We start from the raw sequence: 26,800 nt of genomic DNA on the forward strand, positions 1-26,800 counted from the left end.
GGCCATTTTGGTGATAAATAGGGTATGGCTTTTGCACTCTAGCCTTGATATGGGTATGTTTTTAAGAAGAAGCCACTTTTTCATCATTATCGAAAAGAAAATTTATAACAAAAGCGCTTCACAAATTATATTTATGGTAATTGAACACTGGTCTGAACTAGGGAACTTATTATAGCGCAGGTCTGAAACAGGGTTTTGATTTAACGATATGTTGATGCGTGTACTGAGAAGCCATACCCAAGTTTAACCACCACTTTGGATTCTATTATCATGCTAAAATGAAAAAGAATTAGAAATTTCCTTCAGTTATCCTTAGAAGAGAAGAAAGCACAAGCACATTTTAAAAGGAAATATATTGACAAAACATGATTTCCATGGAAACACTGACCAAACCCTATGAGGAAGAAACTTGTCAACTCATGTTGGAGAAATGAAAAGAAATGAAGTGGTATTATTTCTTGAAAACGAAATAACATACTCTTGAAGTCTGTGCATACTACAGTTTACCTAATAAGAAACTGTTGAAGGTTGTTGAACTGCTCACCTTTAACTGTTAGAAGTTGATCACATGGAGGAAGATTTCTCAGAAGCGGTCATAAGATGTTGTTTCAGTGGATGAAAAATTGCAGTTGACTCTTGAGCTGATCATTTAATTAGCATCAGCATTTTTAAGAACTTCTCAAGTCTGCAAAATAAATAAACAAAATGTGATGGCAGCTTTCTCACCCTCTGAAATCCTTCACTCCAATTTTTTAAGACCATTGCAAATGTTTTATTAATTACTTATATCATACATTTTGCCATATTTTTCACTTAACTGTAATCAATTTGTACCCATCGTTGAAAAGCAAAATTTTCAGAAATCAAGAATGAAATTACAAACAGGTTATCTTTCCATTGCAAGATCTGAGAATATCAACGACCCAAAGTAAATGTTTTATTTATTAGACTTCCTAGCTACTAAAAAGATAAATGTAAAAAACGTGCAATGTGACGAGTTCAAGAAAATCACATCTTAATTTTCAACGGAATCACAAAGATATCTTTCCCGTGAAAAATTCATATTTATTTCTGTAAGATGTGTCTTAGGTGTGAACAAACATTTACCGCAGTAGCTTCTTCAAATTACTACAAATTTCTCTACATATCCTCAACTTTCGAATCCACCTTGAAAGTTATTTGCGAACCCTCTTTTAATCATTTCTGGTAAAACGGCTCAAGAATATATGTAAAGTTTTATTAAATAAGATTCTATAATCGGGGTAAATCAATGACCAATTCACACTTATCTTTTTACCGTGAAGTCCTCTAAACAATCATTCACTTTGGGCCGTTAATTATCCCACTAATTCGTTCTATATAAACTTAGGTATAGATAACACAAGTCCTCAATAAACTTAAACGACACTTTTGTTTTACTATCAAAAGCAAATAAGAATTTTGCGGATCATTTTAAAGGGCACCGACTCAATTTACAAACATAATAAAAAGCTTGATAAATTGTGTTTCTAAATTATTTGATATTTAAAAGTGAAACAAAATACTAAGACTTTATTTTAAAATCATTTTAAAAAAGCCTGAACACAAAAAAGTTACTTTTAAATTCAAGATAGGAAATCACAACCGTAAATCGAAACTGAAAGATGTATCATTCCTAAAATTCCTGAAAGCTTCAGGTTTTGTGACCACTGCACACACAATTCAATTGAAAATGAATACAGTGACCTATATTAAGAAATTCCCTTATTGAGAAAATTAGCGAATAAAATGGACCATTTATGAAGTTTGATAAAATTTATGATGAAAAGATATCATCTCTTAAGTCACGCTTCTTCATTCAGACGTTTTCCTATACAAATCATCTTGTAAGAGCTTCACAACTTTTCTCAGCTGTAGAAATATTGAGTTTTCTTTGTCACTATACTTCAAGCAACAATATATAGTTTAATATATATAGTTATATAGTTTTCATGTATCATTGTCTGCGTGACTGTTCAGCCTATAAGAGACTCAACCCTGATTTTACCATATGGAATTTGTTTCACTTCCTGTTTTACCCTATAAACAACTGCAAGACGACACGGAATCTGCAGATTATGCCACAAAACCGTTTTTACAACCTGTAAGTCATTTGTTTTCTCATCAACTTTCTCAGAAACGTTTGGTTTTTTATTATTGATCGATATGTCATACGCATTAGGAAATAACAATTTAGTTCTGAAAGGAAATTTGCAAGACAATAACTATTCGACAGTTTCAGGGTGATCCCCAAGATTAGATAGCGAACGGAGTGGTAGTTAAGGTACCTCCCATGCTCAAAATACTAATTCTCATTTCTGGTTTCTCGTATTCTTTTAATATTAATTCTAATAATTTGGTTCTTCAACAATACAATTACTCTAGGTAATGATTTTCTTTTTGCATCATTCTTGCACTGAAACCGTTCAGTGGTTTCTAACAAGACTAGAAATAATGCACTTATCTGAATTTGATGTTTCCAATAGCCAACTTGCTCCAGAATCCAAGAGTACTATGTAATCATAGATGGTCGCACTTTTTTCCAACACTGATCTGTTTCCAGCCTCGAAAAAAGACAAATATCAATAAGTAACTCTTTTTTACCCTCACTCAGTCAACTGACAAACTCGCAGTCGTGTTCAGCATATGAGCTTGCACCGGAATTTAACACGCATGGTTTCATACATTTTCAGAGAACAGTAGTGATTTGTTGTGGTTTCACATTTGTTTAAGAAATCTTGTATCGTCTTAAAGAAAGATTATTTTACGGTTCTTTTATTTCATGTTACGCTGTTTGCAATAATTAGCTCTTATTAACTGAGCAGGAGGTCTGTATGAGGGAATCTTGACCGACTCGTGAGTACAGACCTAACGCAGTGAGGTCTGTTTACACGACCGAAGTCAAGATTCTCCCATACAGACCGACTAAGATGTTTATTGTTTGGCAAACAAGAAACATTTAATTTGTTTAATGTAACTGCTTTGTACCAGCTGAACTTCAATCTGTCAAAGTTTGCTCGTCCTGTTTACTTTTGTTTCCTCATCAGGCTTTTTGGCACTTCTACTATTAATTTTCTTGAAGAAAATAGTCAATATTTTTGTACTTTATTTTGCAACTTTTTCACCGCAAAATGTAGCCGGTCTAGATGGGAAAATCTAGACTGCGGTCAATATCGATTTAAGCCAATCAAATTCGTGAATTCTGTAGTTCCCAGTCCTTGTGAGACACAGCCATATAATAATTGTCTCTTATTAACCGAGCAGGAGGTCTGTATGGGAGAATCTTGACCGAGGTCGTGAGTACAGACCGAACGCAGTGAGGTCTGTACACACCACCGAGGTCAAGATTCTCCCATACAGACTGACTAAGCTCGGTTAAGATGTTTATTATACGGCAAACAAGAACAATTTAATTCGTTTAATGTAACTGGTTCGTGCAAGCTGACATTTTGCTTGCGAACGGCGATGAGCTGAAATTAATTCTGCGAATGTTTGCTTGTCCTCTGTACTTTTTTTCTCATCAGGCTTTTTGGCACTTCCATAAATAACATTTTTTAAAAGAAAGTAGCCAATGTTTTTATATTTTAGTACGCGTTGGCAACTTTTTCACCGCGAAATATTTCCGGTCTAGATGCCAGTCTAGATGGGAAAATCTAGACCGCTTTCAATATCGATTTCAGCCAGTCAAATTCGTGAATTCTGTAGTTCCCAGTCCTTGTGAGACACAGCCATATAATAAATGTTCTTCAGATGAAACTTGATAACGCAATAATTTTGAACAATCTTGAGCTGTTATAAAGGGTTAAATTGTAGAGGTCGGAGGACGGAGTTACCTTTGATGAGATGTTTCCAATAGTCATCTGACACCAAGAAGAGCAGTTCTGAACATTCCGATCCAAATTACCAAAATTGATGACTGTCTTCAGAAGCTCGCATGCTTTCTGCTTGTACATTTCTCTTCATCCTGAAGAAAACCGATGAAAACGATTAATCTATTTATTTACCTTGGTTGACTTATGGTTATTTGACTGAACTCACTTGAAATCTAATTATGGATCCTTGCAATGAGAATGCGTCTTGACGAATCAGAGAGGTCTCTGTCGTCCTAGCCAATCTGGTCACAATATGAATTTTAGTTTCGCTATCTTGTTTTCGTGCCAGGATAAGTTTGCAGTTCCGGTTTTATTGTCTCGTGTGAAATGTCCAGTTGAGTGATCCAGGTCTATATAACACCAATTATTATATGGGTATTGTTACAATATACGCCTCTTCCGGTTGATTGTTATTCGTAGTGATTGTGCAATGACGATATATCGAGTTACGTGTGATCCGAATAAAGTTCTCATGTCATCCTGCACATGGTCGTGTACACCGGTATCATGTTGTAATTTGATTTTCTTGCTATGGTTTCATCTAACTCGGTGCTTTTTCTTTCATTATTCACTCCAGTCACAGTTTAACTTGAGTAAACAGTCGCACGACAGCAAGGTAATCATTTCCCAAACATCCTGTCCCAGGCTTCTCCTTCGCGAGCTTACTAGTTTCTAAGCCTTAACGAAAACGAACACGTTCTTACAGTGATAAAGAAACGCCTTAGCTTGTCTTAAGTCAGAGAGTTTTCAAGAAAAGTTTACAAAGGTTTACAGAGATCGACGCCAAACTCTTTACGTTACAACAATTTTCTAACGAGAGAAACCGTTGTTTCACTTGTTGGCTCACTAATAACAGTAACTGAATAGGTTGCAAAACTTTTCCCGCCCTTAATATTTTCCCAGTTTTTCGGCAATTTGATATTTATTAACATTATAAACAGCTCGTAAGTCAGTCTAAGGTCAAATTTATCATCATCTTTAAAACTTTTTAAGCGTCATTGATATACTAGCCAAATTAATCAGAAGTTCTCACTGAATGGCATTTTAGTCAGTTTCTAAAAAATCAAGAATTCCAGACCGTTTTCGGTCATCATTCATTTGTCACGAACTAACTGTCAACTCTCTGAAAAGGTCTTTTTAATGCCAAACTGAAACAAAGCACCACAAAATTTTGAACCCTGCAGAGAGTTCTCAGAACGTAAAATACAAACTCTTGAGAGGGCCACGCATTTTCTAGTCTCTATTACTGTTTAACTTCGGTACCTCGAACTCTTCACTGAAGTCACTTTCCATTCGATATAATTTTCCGTATTTTACTGTCGGTTTTCTTAAACCTCCGTATATATGAATACCCCTGGGGTAGACTTCATGCCACGAAAAGACAAGATTATAGAAGCATATTCACTTATCTGAAATTCAGTTGAATTGTTTCCATCATCAGTTGGAAGCTATCCAGGATACATAACAAACAGCGTCCTCACGAGAGTTCATTACTTGTCGTACCACACTTCATTTGAATTGGTGATGAAAGCGTTAGTCGTGAGCGCATGGCAAAAGCTGATAACGCTCCAGTACAGTTCCTTTGGATTCACCTTTGCTGCTCCTGTTCGCGGTTTGTGGAAAAACAACACAATGCCAGGGCTCAAGCAGCAAATAAAAGCGATTAGACTCTAACTAACTTAACATAGTTGTGAAGTATGATCACTAGCGTTGCTGAACCTCTTTTGCTCTTAATAATAAACTTCCTTCAACATGTGGAATGAAACTTATAAACGACTACCAGCAAGGTTGAGAGAACTGACTGGAATTTTCTTCAGATATGAATTAATGTTCTCTCCCTGTCAAAGTAATTGCTGCGAGGAGAGAGTTTTCCCTTTTCATCGTTTGGGAGAAAATGTAAATGGTCGTGCTTGGAAAGGAACGGTGACAAAACAGATAAAGCTTTAGTAACTCAGTATTTTATAATCAACTTTACTTATCATGATTCAGTCTTCGGTGTTACCTAGGAATAAATGTTCATTATGACCTCGAAACTTTCACAGCGTGAAGGCAATATCGAACCGCTAAAAGGCTAAAATTGAAAAGTTAGGGAAACTAAAGGAAAAGGTAACAACTAGTTCAAAAGGAATTCACTCATGAGAGAAAGAGAAAACATAAACTTGCCTGGAGAAAGCACATCGACGAAGATGTCCTCGCTCTTGCTCCTGCAATGCAACGGCGACCGACGCTAAACTGGGTGTGTCATTTTACACCTCTTTATATACCAACATTAAAATTCATTCCAGCTATGAGAAATATGCTTTGCACAAAAGTAATGCATCACACGTTGCGATTGTGTCCTTTAAATGTACAGTATATACTGTGAGAAAAACAAAAAAAAATTGTCAGAAAGCTCGCACCTGAAAAGAATTTGATTCGGGTTTATTGCCAAGAGGGAATAGTTTAAGTGTAAAGCTGTTTTATTATGCATGGGCGTCGGGAAGCGAAGATCTAGTCTTCATTACAAATATACACGCGTACCTGATCTCATTCAATAAAAAATTCGGATTCTTTTCGTAGTTAAGACTTAAAAGGAAACTGATAATAAAATAACGAATTTGAAAATCCAGGGATTTTGAAATGTCATTTGAAAGTTCATAGTGTATGAAAGCAAAAAATAAATTGAACTTGAATGTTAAGCTAAAATGGAAACACTGCTTAAACTGAAAAATAAAACGAATTTCCTTTCGAAAAGTGAATTCTAAAATGGATATAAAGTGCAATTTTTCTGTTTTACAGATAATTTGTCAAATTGTGAGTAGATCAGAAAAATTTTTGCACAGCGCCAAAAGACCTCGGTACGAGTTTTAGTGGTACAGTGTTTTGCAGGGCATGTTCGCGCAAGAGATGATACCGAGACAAAGGTTAACTATCCATTCTTTTTATTAATAATAATATGAAAGTTTTCATAGCCCCATTTCCCAATGGTTCAATGGCGCTTACAAGAAATTAAATCTATAAGCAAATACTTACTATAAAAAATTAAGAAATGTCAAAAACAGACAAAAATTTAAAAAGATATGTAATTAAAAACTTTAACTCAAAAATGCTTGTTTAAAAAGCCACGTTTTCAGTTTACTTTTGAGAATGTTCGTAGAAGACGAGTCTTAAATATCTTTTGGAAGTATGTTCCACACAGTTAGAGCCGACACGGCAAATGAATGGCCCCATAGCCTTTTAAATTAAAACTTGGCTTGCAAAGGAGATTCTGAGTGGACGATCTAAGTGTTCTAGCTGGGTTGTGGGGCTTGAGCAGATCTACGATATTTTAAAAAGCTTCACCACGAAGAGCGTTGAATTGCTAAGTGATCACTCACGAGAGCTTAGAAGCAAAGGAATAAACCAGTTGGATGGTGTACGTGCCAACCAAAGTGCAGGCCTAATTTGACTTGACACGGGTACACATCTACAGCTTTAGTCCCAAGGCCTGGAGATTTTTCAAGTTGGAAAAAGCAAACAGTCACTTTTCACGGTTAACTGTCATTTTCATTACATCCAAATTCAACCTGGATGCGAGGTAATTCGGGAAAGAAACTTCTAAAGAATTGGTTCATGCTTAGCGTGCTCATATCGAGTTATGGATGCATGCGGGAAGTTTGGAGAGCACGAAAGAAGCGTAAGAGTTGCTCGAGGCGATAGCCGAGAGCAACTCTAGCTTCTTGAGTGCTCTCCAAACTTCCCAAGTGCATCCATAACTCGATATACGCCCAGCTAAAAGCACTGAACCAATTCTTTAACATACGCACGGCCGTGCGTACATAGAGATTTCGTTTATGATGGCTCAATAGGAATTAGATAGGACTAGCGCGCGCGTGACTCAAAGGTGAGCCTGCTCACAGGCTACAAACTTTGTAACCTATGAATAATGCGTACTTTTATATCCACACATCGTCGTTACTGTAACGATGTAATGATGTCATAAGCCCTTCGGGCTTGCGCAGTAGAATCAGATGTATCCCGGATGTAGCTGTTGTTATATTAGTGTACATGCATACCTATCTGCATCCACTCAACCTTCCCACTGTGCATTCCACCAAAATAACAAAATAGGCTCAATGTAAGGCATATGATATAGAATATTCATCTTTAATTTTGTCCTGTATTTTTTGTAACAAGACATATGTATAAAAGTTTCGCAAGCTTTCTCAAGGTTTACTGACAAATGTGCACTAGATCACTCGCATTTTCTTTGAATAAAATACCATACATAAGCTGTAACAAGCAAACAGTGAATATAAAGCTTTCACTTCTTATAGACGACACAACATTTGCTAAACAATGAACACAAATGCTTGACAACAACACACAGAACAATGCTATATTGTCCAAATCTATTGTACAGCACATGATTCATTCCCCAATCATCCAGTCAATTGTAAGCCTGCTGATAGCTAAGATACATGTCAGGAAGAAGCTTGACGCTTATTGATGTGCCACCAACATTAATAAACATTGTAATGCTCAATAAACACTTAAATCATTTCATGGCAAAGAGCATGAATGAGTTGGCTCATAGAGCCCTTTGATTAATCAGGGTATGGATGTTTTGCAGAAGTACACCCATTAACAGTGAGGCTGTTGCTCCTGTCAGTTCTGTGGTACAAAAAGAATAACAAGATTTATGGGCTGTCTCAGAAAAATTATTGTGTAGGACATCTTTAATTAAATGCATATAGCCTGTATGCCAAATTATTTGTTATAGAGAACTTTAAAAGTGCATTACTCTTACAAAACACTAATGAGATTTCAGTTTCTTTGCTTTTGGTTCACCATTCTCCATGCAATCTAAAATTATTTTTCCTGTGGCCATCACACAGAGGAAGGGAACAACTATCCAGATACCGTTTGGAATAATGAATGCAAAAATCAGTTTCTTCAAATCAATGTAGTTCACAAAGTGTGGTCCACCACACAAAGGAGAGCAGATAAGGAAATATAACACTGTCTTAGCTAATGTCATGGTAGAGACCATGAAGGCAAGCAGCACTGCCAGACCAGCTTTGCTTCTGGTATGCTAAAAACGCAATAAAAAACAATAAAATTAATATTTTAATAGTACAGCGTAAGCTCAAGGTTGACAAAACAAGATGGCCATTATGATAAGATATGATAAATGTACCTTATATAATTGAATGCTGTGTACCTCCAGATCGGATAATGGAAATTTAGTTGGAGTGGGGGGTCAGAAAAACCACAGTTTTTACAAGAAAGAATAGGGCTTTAGTAAAATTTTCCAAGGGAGGGGGGTGGGAGGGGTCAAACCATAAAAGAAACAACATCCATAGAGGCGGTGATCATGTGGATATTTTTTAAAACAACACAATGTGCTTATTGTTGGATATTTTGCAAGTCTCGTAGTCTTTCTAATACACGATAGTGTAGTCTGTAATTAAGGTAAATTATTAAATCATTAATGATTATTATTCAAATAATAATTTAAATAGTGAAGTTTATACAAAATGTTTTATTACTTGTCACATAAAAACTTTAATGTGTTATTCCAGAAAATATACATACCCCTCCTGCAGAGGGTTCTTAGTTTGACACCCCACCCACCACATCCCTCCAGAAATTCCAGTTTTGGTTCATTACTTCCTTACTTATTTCTTAATACTCTTTGTCCCCTGTGGGGCATAAGGCAACAACAATCCTTCTTCATTTATCCCTATTTTGTGCGATATGTAGTACCACACCCCAAGTGAGTTTTACCTCACTGAGCTCAGCCATGACAGTTTGATGCCAGGTGTTTTATGGCTGACCAGGTTTCCTTTTGCCAGGTGGTGTCCACTGCAGGGCAACCTCGAGGATATGAGCTGATCCATTCTTAGTATGGCATGGCCCAGTCATTGGATGGTTTTGGCTCGTACTTCCCTTCAAATGTTTTTGGCTTTTGACAGCCACCCTCCTCCCTTGGAATTTCCAATAACCGCTCCTTGGAGTGGATATGGATACTTGCTGGAACCACAAATTATAAGGCAGACTAACAAAACTAATGATAATATAGCTGCACTGTTCTAACTGTGAAGTACTCACCATTAATATAGTGATGATATTCAGGCAGATCTCCACCAGGTTCATCCTAAAAGAAATTATAACAAATTTAAACTAGGTAAGGTAATGTAAGGTAAGGTAATTTATTTTACGTCAAGAACACGGGGAGTGGTTGTCCAAGTCTCCCGAGCCAGGGGCTCATGATAGAAGTGTTTTAAATTTTCACAAAAAAAATCTTTGCTAAATCTCCTCTTGAAAATACACAAAATACGAATCAAAAAAGATAATGTGTTACTATCCAGACCACTGATGCTATATACAGCCAGTTTGTACATTGACATGAATTATTGCCATTAATTTTGAACCTCTTTTGACTTGATGGTGGACATCAGTATTATCTTAACTTCACACTTCCCATACCTGTTTATTAGTCCTACTCTTTTTTCCTTCCCCTGTGACACTCATCTCTTGGTGCTCTTTCTATTCTAAAATATTTATCAGTGCTACAGAATTTGTCTTATTTCCCCACTTTCTGCCACGTTTGGAATCCAACTTCCTGCTCTGCAAGCCCTGTTCCCCCACTACTTGATGTAAACTTACCATGTTTGTCCAATGCCAAATGCATCATTAGGATCTTTGTATATTGGGTCAACTTCTATGTAAAGGTTGTCTGAAAAAAATAGAAAGTAACAAATTTTGCTAAAAAGGAGTTGACTTGATGAAATACTAAGCTCCTAAGCAAGTCATTTCATTAAAAGAAACAGCACAGGCAAGTGTAGAAGTTGTTTAATGCAAACTTACTCTGCCCATTCCATCATATTATAATGGCAGCAGATCATGCTACAGTAGTTCTGTGTTTTTATCAAGTTAAAGAGGTGCGGCTTTTAGCATACATTTTATTACAGGGTGTTTTCTTATTTGTGTTACAAATGTGGTCGGTAATTAGTAAGGCGGACCTGAACTTCTCACTTCCAATTATACCTTTTACCTCCAGTTCTACCCCTTCCTTGATGATTATCTGTTTATCAAACTCTTTGAGTTGTTTGTGTTGTATAGCAAAATATTGCACAATGCTGTAAAAGTTTTTCCCTATTTCTCCCTATTCCTATACTTTTGTGAATCTTACTTTGTACCTACTGTTAGCCAGTTGTTTTTGCCGTGAAACCCTTTTGTGGAGCGAGATTGAAGTATACTCAGTGAAACATGTATTTCTGAGAACCATGAAAACAGAGATTGAGTTGTGAAATGCAAAATTAAGTTTCGTGACTTCGTGACAAGACCCACTCCCCCCACCACCACCAACCCCCTTCAAGCGCACCTGTATACAAAATAAATACTGAATGATAAAATTTTGTGGTTATTTAGCTGACGAGTGTGCTCTAATTTAACCATTTTGTAGTAGCATAGGGATGTTGTAAAAATATTATTTGAAATAATCTGCAGCCTAATCTATGCAGTGCAACTACCTGGAAAACCTGCAGTAAGTTGAATGATTAAGGTGGTGCGAGACAGATTCCCGTACTTTCCATCAGACTTAGATTTTGATGGGTCATTATAAACACTATATTGGTTGATGCAAAAATCGTGGTATAAAAAAAACTACCCAATCATTGGTGAACATGCTACTGTCAATTTTGTGGCACAATTAGTTACCATAGAAACAATAGGACCTGCTAAAAACACCCTTAATTTTAGCTTTAAGCACTTATAACTTAAATATAAGCTCCGTGACCCCCATTTTTTATTATCGAATTGTAATAAGCATGATAAGATGCAACTTTTTACATTATTGTAACATCACTTGTTAAATGGTGATAGTATTCATCCTTCAAAGTATAGCTGTTAGAAAAGTGCTGGAAACTGTTGCCAGCCTCCTTAGTAGCAGATGTAATTTTTAACATTTTGTAATGTATCCTTTCTTTATTAGGATATAGGTTGAATACATGTATTTTTACTAAGTGGATTTTAATTTTATTTTTTACGATTTGTGTATGTTATTGTAAGGCACATTTGATCATATATAAAAATATATATGTTAATTCGCGCTATAGAAATATTAAATATTTTAAAGCTTATTATCATACAGCTTATCTTGAATTGAGTCACGCGATCGAGACACTTAGTTAAGTTATTTAAGGCTTACAAGGTTGGAAAACGTAGTTCCATTTTCCGCCAGGTAGTGTATGAGGTCGCAAAAGCACAAACAAAGAATCGATCGTGCATGTGGTACTCGTAATACCGAGCCAAACTGCAACCCAAAGCGGAAGAAATCGCACCGTCATCTTGAAACCTTCCCAAAGAGGAAATTTGCACACGAGTTGGCGCAATGTATCATGGGTCAGGGTTTCCAAACGATCGAATTTCGAGAAGGTCACAAACGTCCAAGAGACCCTGGAGAGAGAAGATGGCTAACGAAAAGAAAGTTTCCATGCCCTCGTGGGTAGCTTGGTGGCAGTTTATTACAGGAATCATATGTATAATTGACGCAACTTACATTATTTTGCGGCCACGTACCATGAAGTCACAGGGGGGAGATCTTAACTGGCTTTACAGTCCATGTAAGATACTAGCGTTTGATAGCCCAGTTGTGGACCCAGTTGTGGACCTTTAGTGATGTTAATATCACTGTGATATTAACTTAACTTTAATTAAGCACACTGTCAATTTGAACCATGTATTTCTTGATCTGTTGAATTGCATGTTTCTTCAATTCAGACAGCCTTTACGTGTCGATAGACTACAGATACGAAGACATGGAAGATGGTTTTGTTAAAGGGGTCAGCTGGTATGAAATACTCTATTTGTATTTGGTCATTTTACTTAGCTTGAATAATCTTTCTTATTTTAATAAGTTTTCGAGTATGCTCTCTTAGGGGTGATGGGTAGGGCTTGATTACAACTCAAAGGGTGGCACACAAACATAAAAGTGTCTGGGACTCAGTGCAAGTGCAACTGAGTGCAAGTGTCATCAGTGCAAGTGTCATCCACCTGCATCCATTTGTGTCTTCCATTTGTGTCTCCGATTTCCATTTGTGTCAACTGTATCGAAGACACAGGCAACCCTGTGCTGAGGTGACTGAAGTTTATTTGCATATTCACAGCTTTATTTCGGTATATTTAGGCCTAAAGTTAATTCTATAAAGCGTTCATTGCATTTTATTTTTTGCCACAACAGTCACACACTGAGCTTGGGCCGGCTGTGATATTCCAGTTTTTAACTGCACCTCCCCTTATAGAGGGCAGAATCTGACACCCTAATTGTTTTATTGTTGGAACCCAAACTTTTGTTGGCTTCTTTGGAAAAATTTTCCAACAGGCCCTTGGGGGTTGGGTGGGTGGGTGGGGGGGGGGGGGGGGGTCATTAAAAATGGAACATCCCATTGAGTCATGAATCAGCAATTATTGCAACCTGGAGGGGGGGTATTGCAAGGTGGGTGAGTCTGGGTCATATTTTGTTGTTGTTTTGTTTTAAATTATACTATTTTTTGGTACAACCAAAGCTTGGTAATTCCTGCATTTTACTCACTCCTGTCTTCTGAGGTTGTTTGTTTCCCTGAGAGCCATGATTTAATTGGGTGATTCATCCAGTGTCAAAGTTACGGTGAATGTCAGTTTTATTATTTTATGTCGACAACTCTCCAATACTAACTTTTGTCTCTTCTTCTAGGATGAATCTCGTAGAAGTTGTCTTCAATTTTGTCACATTGGCCATGGTAAGTAAAAAGATCTCAAGGCAGACGTAGTTTTGGTTTAAAGGGTTTTTTTGGAAGTGGGCATGGTAGGCTCAGAAGAAAAATGATTGGTGTACATTCTAGTTCTCTTAGGTGACAATCTTCTTTGTTACTTTAAGGATCACGACTTTAGGCTTGTTCTGATTTTTTTGAGCTTGTGCTAGTTGTCAGCCTATCAGATTTGAGGAGAATAACTCTAAGTTTGGGCAAAAATTATAAATAAGAGTCCACAGATTATGGACTTCTGCTTGATGCATCCAGGGCTAAGCTTTGCTCAATCCTTCTGTTGTATTCTTGGACAAGAACCAAGCTTATTATGTAATTTAGCTTTCTCAGAAGTACGAGTGTAAATAGGCACTGAAATGATATTGATGGGGCTGGCTTGACAAAGGTATTCCATCCAGGCTGAGTAGCAATAGTTGTAGATATTTCCCACACTGTGGAAACTAGCAGTTATGAACCTTTTGATCTAGACCAGAATTCATTGGAATTTTGGATTGGAATGTCTTACATCTTATAGTTCATCTCACAGTTTTGATAAATATAATACTGTAAACTACCACGCATAAGGGGTACTTTTGCATGGGCCGATAAATAGAAGGGCTTATATCATTCTGTTTATAAACTGTTTCAAAATGAGCTACTTACAGCAGTGTTGATCGCACACATTTTTCCTATCCTCTTTTTTATGTTAGCTTTAAAATATCAATATAATTATATCAATTTTATTCTATTTTAACCTAGAGGGGGGCTTATATCCAGGGAAGGAGGCTTATAATAGAAAGTAATATTTTGTTTAGAAGTAGATGGGCCATAACCAGGGGTACTTGTAAGTGGGAGGGCTTATAAGCGGCAGTTCACAGTATATAATGACACAAACCACTTAATTAAGGTTGTTACAGTATTTGTGGTTAGTGGTATCAATATCTTTTTATTTCCTGTTTTTTTTAAAGTTTGTTTATTGTTTTGTTTTATATAGCATATCAAGGGCAAAGCTGGTCTCGCAGTGCTGCTTGCCTTCATGGTAGCTACCATGACATTTGCGAAGACAGTGTTATATTTCCTGGTCTCTACTCCAGTGTGTGGTGGACAAGACTTTGTGAACTACAGCAATTTGAAGAAACTTGTCATTCTGTACATTATTCCAAATGGTATCTGGATAATTGTTCCCTTCCTCTGCATGATAGCCACTGGAAAAATACTGTTAGATTGCATGGAGAATGGCAGAACAGCAGCAAAGAAGAAGTCACATTAAAATGACCACGCACATTTTATTGTTTGTTGACGGTGTTAATTCCAGGAAACTTTTTTTCAGTGATATTTTTTTTAGAAATGGATTTAACAATCAATACCAGTAACTTGTGTTAATGTACTATTTAGACATTAATAAATGCTGAATATGTGCAATGTATTTTTACTGACATTTTAAGACTGTTTTTTCATGAAAAGTGATATGTTTGAGGTGGGGTGGGGGGGGGGGGAGCTGTCTGAGAATTGAAAAAGCAGTTTTCTTTCTCTTCTTTTCCCACCTTGATTGTTTTTGTTTGCTTTGAGCCTACACTTTCCATCTTTCAGTTAGCCAGTGAACACAGACGAATTTCTGGCTTTTGTTTTTGTATGTTTTGGTGGCATGAAATAAATTAAAGCCCTATGTCCATCTGTGTTCGCAAGCTCAGACTTTGATTTATAAATTTGGTGCTCCTTGACTTGTTAAACCACTCTGTCAGCTAAATGGTTTCTCAATGGTTTCTCTTCTAATAATTTATACTGGCAAATTCCTTTCATGTGATGGTTGTGATGGGGTGAGGTAGCGGGGGAGGGGAAAGGGGGGGGGGCAGAAGAGGTGGAGCAGTGGAAGAGTGGAGTTACGCAAGTGATATTAAGTGTCAAACCCCATAAAAGTGCATGATTTACGTGCCAGGTTCTCAGACAGTCGCTGCTCTTTTTCCTTGTTCTCATGTTTATTTTGCTCATTCCACCACAGGCATGTTACTACAGCAGTGAGGTACACCCCATTCTGCCTTACGGACAGACCATTATTTTTTTGATGGGGAGTGGGGGGGAGGGGGGGGGGGGCAAATCTGGGGCATGAAATTTTTTTCTCACCTTCAGGTTTTGCTTTATTTTGTTTTGGTGGGCAAAAGCCTGTGAAAGGATTGTTTAACATCAAAAAAGCAGGACCAGAATAGTGGAAAACAATTGCTCGATTTTTTCTTTCCGTGGCTCTTCTGTCCAGGAATGTCATTTTGGAAATTGCCTAGCCTCCTACCCTCCCCTTTCTCAAAAACATAATGATCCATCCCTTACATGCTCAGTACAAAGACAGGGTAATGCTTTGCTTTATTTTGGATTTTTTTAAAAAATTAATCAAAAAATGGTTATTTGCCAACTTCATTCCCAAGGGATGGGAAGCAGAGAGATCCTGGGAATGAGAGTTGGGTTTTTCCATTTTGCCGCATTTTGAGCTACATTTTAATACTTGGAAAATTGTAACAAAAAGGACATTTTATATTTTCCTGTCTGGGACAAGGTAACCAGTGTTAGAGGGATCTGGTTTATCTGGGTGCCCTGTGTCGTAAACAAGGAAATATTGTGACGTCATATATCTCTTCAAAACGAGTCTCGGGGTTCCTTCCCTTGTGCGAATTAAGTCGCCATATTGATTCGTGGTTTCCTACGATTTTAGTGTGTTGTGTTCGTTCGAGAGAGGAAGAAAACGTAACAGTTACGACGAAAATATTTGGAAAGCTTTGAGGCTTTCCTTAGAAGCCCGTAATGGCGTCAAATCAACGTTACGAACCGGTGGGTGAATCGTTTGTTCACTTATGCTTCATGTTGTTCGTTTATAATAGAAACTAATTTAGCTTCGATTTTACCTTTTTATCAAGTTCTGAAGCTTATCTTTTGTAGGTTTTATTGGGATCTTGAAAGGCATCATAGACTGATTTAGTTTCCTTTAATTCAAAGCTTGTTCTTAATGATAAACGCGGTATTTTTATTTGTCTTGGTGTTTTTTTGCGTTTATAAACAATATTTGTGCATACGTAAATGTTGCTTCGTCGATATATGACTTATTTAATAAGCTAATTAAGCTTGAGTTTACCACCCGTAAAATCTAAATCTCACTATTTTATTTAAAGAACGAGATCACGTTTTCTAAAACCTTGTAAATTCATGGTGAACTTTGTCACAAGAGATTGTTAATGTACGGCTGTACAGTAAGATCAGATATCAGGATAAATTAGGGGTATTATATTACTGTGACATACATTTACGATATCATTTTATATTGGCTCGACTGGCAAGAGCAATGTTTAATTTACATTAGGTATGTCAATGGTGAGACTGTAGATTATAGTTACTCTTTCAATGGAACATATAATGTGCACTTTGTGGAACTTAACAGGCGGCAGCCCTGGCAACACATACTTTAGTAGCTGGCAATTTTTCCTAGTACCATAACTTTACCTGCTGCCTGCTTCATACTGGTGTTCTTTAATCCTGACCTGCCTGCGTCTACAAAACACCTGGCGTGCCTCGCTGTTCAACTGAGATTAGTCTGTAAACAAATGTTATACCCTATATTTCAACACACATTACTCCTTATTCACACTGGGACTCGTAGCATGCTTCTTTGCATTTTGGTCATAACCCTATGGGGGCAATTAAAATTATATTTGTAACTTGGGTACATGTATTGATGGTGGAAAACTGGAGTTCATTTGGTAAAAAGCTTGTGTCGTTATGATAAAAAGTGTTTATATTAGCTACAGTAAACAGTACTGACATATGCAGTTTATTTTCTTAACTTGACTCAAAAAAAAATAGGCACTTTATCTAATCAGAAATCTACTGTCATGGTTAGTGTTTATTTAAGTTGTGCTTAGGTCTGATACTTTTGTTTAAATGTGGCTAAATGTTATTTAGGCTAAGTTAAATGCGAAACAAGATTGCTGGCCAGCAGTGTCCATTGGAGCTAGTCCGGGGTGGCCCTGGGGATTTGTGTGGGGACGCCTGTATTTTACAGTTCGGCCTCAGATGTCAAATCATTCCGCATGTTTTTTGCTGCTGGACAGTTCTCGTTAGTTTTGTTTGCTCTCTGGCTCCACTATCCTTTCAGGCACCATTCCCTAAGCTCATTGTTTGTTGATGAGTTTAACAAGATAACAGTGGTATGGTCAGGTTTGTTAAAAATAGCTTGTTGCCAGTAAAAATCAGTGTCTACTTTATGATTTCAGCTGGCTGCTCTGCTTGATCATTCTTCTAATTCTAATGATTATTAAGAAAAGTTGGCAAAATCAGCTGCCTACTGCAACAAAATTACTGCCTGGTTTTATTTTTAACTTCTGTACTAGACCATCAGTTATGAAGAAATAGTCAGCCTTTAGTGCGTTAACTGAAAATGTGTTAGTAATATATTTTACTGTACTTCAGAAAGCTAAATTCATTAATTACAAACAATTTTTAAACTTGTGGACACGCGAAGCGTAGGAACGTGTTTCTTGCGGGGACTCCGATATGCAAATGTGTCACTCACTCACTCACTCACTCAGGTGTAGACACTGTTCGTAATTAGTCAGCCCAAACAAGAGTGCCTGAGGCCGACGCCATGTTGGAATAGTAACCGAGCCTGATGCCATATTGGAATAGTAACCGTGCAGTCAGCGCGAGCCTCGCTATTGTTTTTGCGCGGTTACTACTCAAAGGATGCATCATGCCAGCCCGAATTGATGATTTTGTAGCTTTTACACGACCATTAATGTTAGGTGTTTCGCTAAATTGAAGTGGAGTTGACTTTGAATGTTCGAATTAGTACTATGGCCAACTTAAGCGCTGAATTTCATGAGCATTTGACTCGTCCAGGTGTTCAAAATGACCAGGAGATGAGCATTTGTTTGCTGGAAAGTGACCTATTAATGTGGTAAGCTTTAATGAGAATGTGTCTTATTCGAGGACCTTAATGAACTTGTATGAGTGAAATGAACACTTCTCAATGAACGAAACCAGGACAACATCGGCACCATTATATAATATTGTAATTTCATTATTATAATTAGTAACATCTAAACCTGAGGCCAGCCGAAATATTGTTTTGAATATACCTTGTGTCAGCCTTGCAGTAGTCTTTGGCTTATTATCGTTTTACTTTTCAAGTTTAGCTGATTAGATCTCCTGTGAGATCCAACGTTCAATCAATTGAGTAGTCCACGTTCAACCGACATCGAGTTAGGTTTAGATTAAAGTTGTGTTCTCTATACTTGTCTTGTTTATTTTAGTATATTGATCTGAACTCTGAGTAGGATGTGAAATGCACATAAACTTGGAAAAAAATTCCCAAATACTTGATTTTGATAAGCTTAAATGATTTTTACCTTGTCTTGTGTTTACACTTTTGCTTCCTGATTGAAAAGATAACAAAGGGAAAGAAACCCCTCTGTGAGCTCGTAGGAGCACATATTTATGGGTGGACAGATTTTTTGGATCAACACTGAAAATGCTTGCAAATGAGGCTACTTATTTTGATGTACTTTACATGCAATATATATATAGAGAGACAAGCGGTTCTACATTGGAAAAGAAGTGCTGTCTCATAAGAAACCTTACCTATAGCCTTGAGTGAAATGCAATGAAAAAGGTCTGTAAGCTTGTATGACTTGAATACTTGTAAATTTGCCCAGTAGACAGACATCAACATCAAGATCTGGGTGTACTCTATGTTTTCTTTGGCACGAGTGTCCGCTGTGACCCAAGAACCCTTAGCCTTTACCACTCTCTGTTCAGCTGCAATTTTGCCACCCTAGCTATTCAGTAATATGTGTGCAACAAAAACCAACGAGAAAGCCTACGCTTTGTGAGATAAGTGTGAACTTGCATGGTATGAACCCGGCTTGTTTTAACAGCCTTTCAAAATACACCAGCAATTGCAAGTTCACCAACATGTTTCATCTCTAGATTACTTAATCCACGAGTTTGACGATAGGTCTCCTTTGATTTATTGTTAGCAAAGAAGCACTGCACCCGACTCAACAGCTGTGAGTACAACATTCTCAGACTCATTACATAGAAATGTTTCTGTGATCTCGTCCCTGAAAAGGCACAATCCTAATCACAAATTATGAGCAGTGCATTAACTTGAGATTCAAAGGTTCAAGCATAGTGCTTGTCTTGTGTTGTTATGTAGGATATTTCATTCTTGCAGTTCATGATATGTAAATTGGTTTGGGTTAAATGTTAGAGAAACCTGGCAATTGTGATATAATTTAGTTTTCTGTTGTAGTAGACATGTTTTGATGCTTGCAACAATGCTACCTGGTTTATACCATCAGTTATGAAGAAACAGTCAGCCTTCAGTGGGTTAAATGAAAATGTGTTAGTAATACATTGTATTGTACTTCAGAAAGCTAAATTCATAAATTGTAAATATTTTTTATTGTTAGCAAAGGAGCACTAGCACTGCACCCGAATCAACAGCTGTGAGTACAATGTTCTCAGACTCATTACATAGAAACGTGTCCTCTATCTTTTCCCTGAGTCACAGTGGCCCTATCACAAATTATGAGTAATGCACTAACTACAGATTCAAATGTTTAGTATAGTGTTTTGTCTTGTGTTGTTAGGAATGATACTTCATTCTCACAGTTCGTGATACGTAAATTGGTTTGGGTTAAATATCTGAGAAACGTTATTAATTTATCACTACTCACGATGACTTCGATAGCATTGATCCTAGCACTATGCAGGACACCTGTCATTTATGAACTCAGTTAAATGGCCTCGCTCTCCATGAGTTCTCGTAGTTCAGTGGATAGAGCGCCTGCCCGGTGTTCGGTAGGTTGTGGGTTCAATTCCTGTCGGAGACTCAGAATTTTTCTTGATCCCATGCTCGTGTCATGTAGATTAATTCACCTTCACGTGGCAATAATTATCAAAATAATTATTGTGATAATTCAGTTGGCTGTTGTAATAGACATGATTTGTAATCAGATTGTGATGGTAGAATACTTATTACAAATTGTCAACGTACTGTAATAGTTTGTACTTGTTTAGTACATAAAAAGAGGACTCTCCTGTCCTGCTAGATTGAAGGTGATGGCTCTGCAGCCATCTTTATACATGTCATTAGCAGTGATGGTAGCAGAGTTTGGTAGTTGTAAATGTACTTGGTAACATTTTGCTAGTAGTGTGTGACTAATGAGTGCTTATTTAATGGTGTGCTTGCTGCAAGTGCTGTATTGAGGATGCATCTCAAGTAGATTGTGGGACTGTAACAATACAATTTCTCTTACGATATGATACATATCTCGATACAAGTGCCATGATACAATACATGATGTGGTACATCAATGATATACAACTGACAGGCAAAGAAGAGCTGCAAAGAATGGATGAACCATGTGTTTTGTCCAGGGGTGCGCAAGAGTGTGTCAGCTGACAATTAATTGAAACTGCGCGTGATTTTGTGCTGCCATCTTGAAAAATACGTGACTGGAAGCACATAAAGCAATACAAAGCAAAGATGGAACTCTTTTTCCCTTTCCCAGGTCCCTTTAAATAGCTCTGAAAGGGCTTGGACTTGGGTAAGGAGTCATAAAAGACAGTTATTTCTGAATGTTGAATTTTTTCATATGACATGAATCACAATATCATAATAGTGTGATATCTTGTCATAATATCGAGATTCATATCGTGACCAAAAAATATTGCGATTCACTGGTGCATCGGTGTATTGTTGCAACACTAGTAGATTGAGAAATTGCACTGTTCAAAAAATTCATTGTTGTATACATGTGTATATTTCAGGTGGCCACAAGTGAACCACCCTCTCCTCCAGTTCCTGTTACCTTGACGATTGTCCCACCCCCTGATGACGCTGTACTGTATTCTCCGCCTCCACCATATGAACCTACTGATGAACATGGTGGTGTTCCAGGTAATGTTACTAGATTATTTTCAATATTTACATGTATGTGATTGTGTGAGAAGTAAAATTATATGAGAAGTAAATTATTTGGGAAGTAAAAGATATTATTTGAACTCAGAGTATTAGATGTAGCATAATTTAGAAAGAATAAAATCATACATGTATGTATGTCTTTGTTTAAATTTATTTTTGTTATAAATGGTTCAAACCAGTTGATCTCTCACAATTTCTCACAATATAGACACAAGTGTTTTACTGGGAAAGAGACCACTCGTAAAATTCACATGAATTTGCATCTGGGACCATAGTGGAAAATTTTCCGTATCCTGACTAGTGAGGATATCAATACATCATTTTGTGCCATTGCATAGAATGGTTAACAAATCTTCAATGCCAAACACGGGTTAAAAGATGGCAAGCAATAGTGTTGTTTTTGCCACTTGAACTGTCATAAAATTACATATCTTTTCACCACCATGTACGTGTAACATCCTCTATTTATTATACCTTTTTGGGGATGAGGTCTTTCTTGCCATTATAGTATAATATTCACTGTAAACTGTACCAATGTCTGCATGTGATGTCTACCTTTAGATCCTGATCTACCACCATCTTATGACATTGCTGCCAAGTTGCCAACGTACGAGGAAGCTGAAAGGGTCAAAGAACTACATGATGATTTGGTAAGTTGTAGACTGCCGTGCTAGTTATGGTTCATGGCAAATAATAATTATACATTTATATAGTGCTAATACTATGAAATATTCAAAAGCGCTTTACATATAAAAAGAAGCTAACAAAGTGAAACAAAGATCTATAAAAAGCATAAATTGTGTGCTAAAAATACAAAAATATAAAATGGCTTATGTAACTAAGATTTACAAAAATTATAAACAGTCATAACCGATTTTAAAAGGATACTTGTGTGTTTGCAATCATTTTTTGAAAATGTCCAAAAATGAGCTTGATCGTATGGCCAAGGGCAAATTGCTCTGTAAAAATGGTCCCGAACGAGAAAAAAACTAGGTGCAGTCACCAAGTGTAGTGCATTTCGCTCTTGGCACAGATACATGTAGAAGGGCTTGATCACAGGAACAAATTTATGAACAGTGTGAATTTACAGTGTAATGTTAGTTGCAGTTTAATGAAAACTTGTTTTATCAGCAAATAATAGTATTTATTAATTATTATGAATGGCTTTTTTCGTTTTAGGTTGAAAGGAATGCACTTCTGATTGAGGGTGGAATAGGTATGATTAGAAATATTCTTGGAGGATGTTTCCCTTGTTCAAAACTGACATTTTTTAATTCTCTTTTTTCCTCTTTTTGCAGAAGTTGATCTTGGGAATGACTGGCTATTTGTGATCTGCTTTATCAGTGAGTGGTTGAGTTCATTTCAAATGGCCAACTGCACAGCTGTATTTGTGCTACACCTTGTTTAACATACAGTCATGTTAATTTATTATGTTTAGTCAAACAAAATATTATTGACTATAGATACAAGTTAGTGTTGTATTGTATTTGAGACAATGTTTCTTCTTGTCTTTTGTTGTTTCTATGGAGCATCAAACTGTCTTTAGAATATTATTGTTTGTGCACACCTTTATAATCCCAACAATTAAACAACAGTATTTTGGTTTGCGTGTAATTGTAGTGGCGTTTGTTTTCAACTGGCTGGGATTCTTTGCTGCTTATTGTATGACCAAGACAGTTGCTGGGAGGTATGGTGCAATTTCTGGGTTTGGCCTCTCCGTTGTAAAGTGGGTTCTTATCTTGAAGGTAAGGATTTATTTTTAATCTGACTGAAATAAAGGTCATAACAGTGAAAGCTGTATTAAGAGGACACCTACGGGTCAGTCAACTCTCCATAACTCAAACCCACGCTAATTTGAACCCCGCGCTAACTCGAACCAAAATTGATTTCCCCTTGATTTCTGTCAAATTTGAAGCAGCCACATGAAAAAAACCTGTTCAGTTTGCAGTTCGTGGACTTCTCCCTGCTGCTTTCTTTTGTTATATTTTTCACATCACATCACCTTCTGATTTATACAGTAATTTAGAGATGTATAGTTTTACTTCTCTATTCTGTACTTAAATTTGATTAAAATGTATGCTGCATGAATAGAAAAACATTAAACACCGTTTTCTCTGGTCATTTGTTCTCAACCCCCGATAACTAGAACTCCCAATAAGTCAAACCTTTTTCAATTTCGCGTGAAGGTTCGCGTTATCAGGGGTCGACTGTATTGTCTCCTTAATCCAGGTTCATTTTACAGATAATATGGGAAGAAAGTTTGTGACTTTCCTAGGCGATTGATTATATTAATATAGGCTTTTTGCTTAAATGGGTTACACTTAATACTGTTTTCACTGTGCATGTATTATGCCTTTGAATAGCCCATTTCCAAGTTGTCCTGAGCTTCTCTATAAAAGCAAGACCTGGTGCATAACCATTCATCTGAAAATGAGTTTAATTTGCTTGTGAATGAAATCTCATTTTCATATGAAAGGATGGGCACCAAGACTTGCTTTGAGAAAGAGGCTATAAAAGGTAATTCAGAAATGACCTAATGCAATGTTAGTTTTGATGTCGTCTTGAAGTACCTGTGCCTGTTTGGACAAAGATACATGTAGCCCTACTTTCAGAATTATTTTCACTTCCAATTTTGTTGACCTAATAAATGCCACTGCAGGGTCAGTGAACATCCAAACTAAACAGGAGAGGGTTCAAAAAAATTCGTGCATTATAGTAACAAGCTTTGACAGCATTTGCTCTTGCTTGGAAGTTTGCAGTTGACAGTGAAATGTGTTAATTTTTGCAGAATACAACATCCGATGACATGGTGGTTGTTCAGTCTTGGATTTGGTGGCTCTTCCTTGCACTAGGTAACAAATAAAGCTAATCTGAAAAATAGAGCACTGTAGATTGTTGAAAACAAAAGCAAAACCAATTACGTACCAGTTAGACTACTCAGCCAGTCTCAAACCATAGTAAAACCAAAATCAAAACCAAAGCAAAGGTAATTGCCTGATTACTTTCAACACTCGATTGTAAACCACCCTATCAACTTTTGGGCATTGGGACAGACTTAAACATTTAGCCATCATAGGAGACAAGGCAGCCTAATGGTTAACACCTGAGACATCTGGTTCAAGTTCACCGAGTTTGAGTGCTGGCTGGGATCACTTAGTGACACTGTGTTATATTTTATTCCCACGGTGTGTCTCTTAACTCAGGCGTATAACTAAAATAATTACAACAGGGATTTCCAGGGGTTTCATTATGGGCCAGGCACCAGGCAAATTGACCGGCTGTGGGGATGATTTTGCCTGGCTGGTTTGACCATCTGGCAGAAAGTTGTTCTTACAAAGAAGTTCAGTTCTAATAGCTCTGTCCACTTGCGAAAACCAGTTGCCTTCTGCTGAAAACGTTAATGAAACCCCTGTATAATCGTCGGGACAAAGTTGTCAGCATGCTTGCCATGGACTTCAAAAGGCTATACTTGCTTTTACATATAATCAATAGTTTTTGGTATCTTTATACTACTGCTGCTGCAAGGTAGCAGTCTACGGGCAGCGCTTAGATCACTCTTGGATAGGCGCTATAAAAATACTATTTATTATTATTATTTACTAAGGTACAACAGCACCGATTTACAAGACATTTTCCGATGTAATTTTTTTTTTGTAGGATGGTTAATTTTTGTTCGAAGCATCTTGGTTTACTTGCACATCAAGTGGTGGGTGAAGAAAGGTTGTCGTTCTTTTCCGCGCTACTGGGGAATTCCTGGCAGCAGTTAATTCCTGGAGTTGATGTTATCAGCCACGTACCTCTAGTTAATACACAACTAGTAATTTTAGATTTGGATAGTGCCTGGTACTTGGGAGAAGATAAACAAAGATGGTTTAGATCATTCACCGTTGCTTGAAGTACTTAGGCTAGATTAGAACAAGATGTGTTAGGAGAAGTGATTTTAGCCATCATAAAGATTTGTATTTTACTAGTTTTCCCCTTATATACGTAGAGCAGTATAAGCTGAATGTCTCTCTTCTAAAACAGCCTATTATTAATAAGTATTAAATCATTATTAGTCTCGTTAGTTTGTTCAAACACTGAGGGAAGTTAAACCATGTACGATGAATGTGTAGCTACGGTAGCTATAGACTAAATATGAAATGTGGGTATTAGGCCATCTGCTAGCAATTCTAATAATTTGGTTGCGTAATATAACAAGGCAAGAGACCGTATTTCTTCACATTTGCAAACGGGGTGAAGGCAGCTGAAACTATGGAGTAATTTTGCTGTGATATTTTAAGTGATGAGGCACTGTGTAGAGTAGAGTGTGTGATGTATCTTCCTGATTGAATCTGCTGTGGTTTCTGTGGCTGTAAACAGTCAAGATTGTGTAACAATATAACAAAACAACATAATTTTAAACACCTCATTAAACTACGTGTAACACGACTGAACTAACCTTTACGTAATAAGCCCTCCCCCCAAACAAGAAGGGTGAAAGGGTTGAAATTCGACTAGAAATTACATGATCTGTAAGAAATGTGGTGAAAGGATGCTACACAGGGAGATCGTATTAAATGTTTAAAGAATCGTTGATAATATACGTGATATTAATGATATCTTGTGAACGGGATCGGAACAGAATACTCATTTATGTTGTGTCGCTTTATAGAAAACACTTGTAGCAATATATAGTGGGCTTGTGTGACTTGTATATAAGTGATTAAATGTATCAAAAGGTGGACACCCGATTTTGAGTTCTGACGCTCTCGTTAGGGACTTGTTTGTGGTCGTGTTACATTTCTTCATTCTCTAAGCGCCGATGTGAATAAGGGGTAACCCATCGTTGATTAGCCCCCATATTCACGCTTAAAGAACGAGAAATAGACTGTTTTTGACCTCTGGTTGGGGGGCTGAACGACCGGTAACCGAATAAGGCAGTTTTGTTTGCTGCAGTCTTCATTCTTCGGTGACTCTTCCGATTTTGCACGCTCTGATATAAAATTGAATTTGTTTAAATTATTGATTAGATTGTGGGCTCGTTTATAGGCAGAAAACGTGAACTCCCTTGTAATCGGTAGAGTAAAGGACCAAGCAAAACTGAAACGATACTTTTAGATTTTCATCTTTATGTTTAGTTATGCGTTTTCCTCTCTGAGGAATGTATACAGAGAGGAAAACGAAACCGGAACTCGCTGGAATCGCGTTGAAAC

General features: G+C 37.0%; 3 protein-coding genes across 4 annotated transcripts; 2 read left to right on the forward strand and 1 right to left on the reverse strand.

Annotated features, from left to right (window-relative positions):
* Positions 1-7,987: 7,987 nt before the first annotated feature.
* LOC110066821 (uncharacterized) lies at positions 7,988-12,235 on the reverse strand. 2 transcript variants are annotated; one of them, XM_020774070.2, is made up of 4 exons: positions 12,064-12,235; positions 10,521-10,590; positions 9,963-10,008; positions 7,988-8,943 (listed from the first exon to the last, which is right to left on the reverse strand). In XM_020774070.2, exons 1-4 carry the CDS (start codon positions 12,200-12,202, stop codon positions 8,665-8,667), a joined length of 534 nt encoding a protein of 177 aa, XP_020629729.1. In that variant the 5' UTR covers positions 12,203-12,235; the 3' UTR covers positions 7,988-8,664. The 2 variants fall into 2 exon arrangements, with proteins under 2 accessions (XP_020629729.1, XP_089129972.1); XM_089273846.1 differs by having other exon boundaries at positions 8,835-8,943; positions 9,639-10,008.
* Positions 12,236-12,239: 4 nt separating this feature from the next.
* LOC110066822 (uncharacterized) lies at positions 12,240-15,062 on the forward strand. Its single transcript, XM_089273845.1, has 4 exons — positions 12,240-12,478; positions 12,636-12,705; positions 13,588-13,633; positions 14,631-15,062. The coding sequence occupies exons 1-4, from the start codon at positions 12,247-12,249 to the stop codon at positions 14,904-14,906; spliced, it is 624 nt and encodes a 207-aa protein (XP_089129971.1). The 5' UTR covers positions 12,240-12,246; the 3' UTR covers positions 14,907-15,062.
* Positions 15,063-16,263: 1,201 nt separating this feature from the next.
* LOC110066690 (NEDD4 family-interacting protein 1-like) lies at positions 16,264-26,331 on the forward strand. The gene is made up of 8 exons (XM_020773931.2): positions 16,264-16,453; positions 21,452-21,581; positions 22,167-22,255; positions 22,785-22,821; positions 22,904-22,948; positions 23,226-23,350; positions 24,394-24,457; positions 25,263-26,331. The coding sequence occupies exons 1-8, from the start codon at positions 16,427-16,429 to the stop codon at positions 25,370-25,372; spliced, it is 627 nt and encodes a 208-aa protein (XP_020629590.1). The 5' UTR covers positions 16,264-16,426; the 3' UTR covers positions 25,373-26,331.
* The last annotated feature ends 469 nt before the right edge of the window (positions 26,332-26,800 follow it).

Source organism: Orbicella faveolata, unplaced genomic scaffold (genome assembly GCF_042242905.1).
Source record: "Orbicella faveolata isolate gen_17 unplaced genomic scaffold, um_ofav_v1 contig_35, whole genome shotgun sequence".
Classification (NCBI taxonomy): Eukaryota; Metazoa; Cnidaria; class Anthozoa; order Scleractinia; family Merulinidae; genus Orbicella; species Orbicella faveolata.

Coding starts and splice junctions, on each gene's coding strand:
- LOC110066690 (XM_020773931.2), top strand. CDS start 16,427: ATGGCGTCAAATCAACGTTACGAACCG. Junction 22,256..22,784: donor AAGAACTACATGATGATTTG/GTAAGTTGTAGA, acceptor TTTTCGTTTTAG/GTTGAAAGGAATGCACTTCT. Junction 23,351..24,393: donor AGTGGGTTCTTATCTTGAAG/GTAAGGATTTAT, acceptor TAATTTTTGCAG/AATACAACATCCGATGACAT.
- LOC110066822 (XM_089273845.1), top strand. CDS start 12,247: ATGTATCATGGGTCAGGGTTTCCAAACGATCGAATTTCGAGAAGGTCA. Junction 12,479..12,635: donor TAACTGGCTTTACAGTCCAT/GTAAGATACTAG, acceptor TCTTCAATTCAG/ACAGCCTTTACGTGTCGATA. Junction 12,706..13,587: donor TTTGTTAAAGGGGTCAGCTG/GTATGAAATACT, acceptor CTCTTCTTCTAG/GATGAATCTCGTAGAAGTTG.
- LOC110066821 (XM_089273846.1), bottom strand. CDS start 12,202: ATGACGGTGCGATTTCTTCCGCTTTGGGTTGCAGTTTGGCTCGGTATT. Junction 10,591..12,063: donor GAACTACGTTTTCCAACCTT/GTAAGCCTTAAA, acceptor TATTTTTTTCAG/ACAACCTTTACATAGAAGTT. Junction 10,009..10,520: donor TTTGGCATTGGACAAACATG/GTAAGTTTACAT, acceptor AATTTCTTTTAG/GATGAACCTGGTGGAGATCT.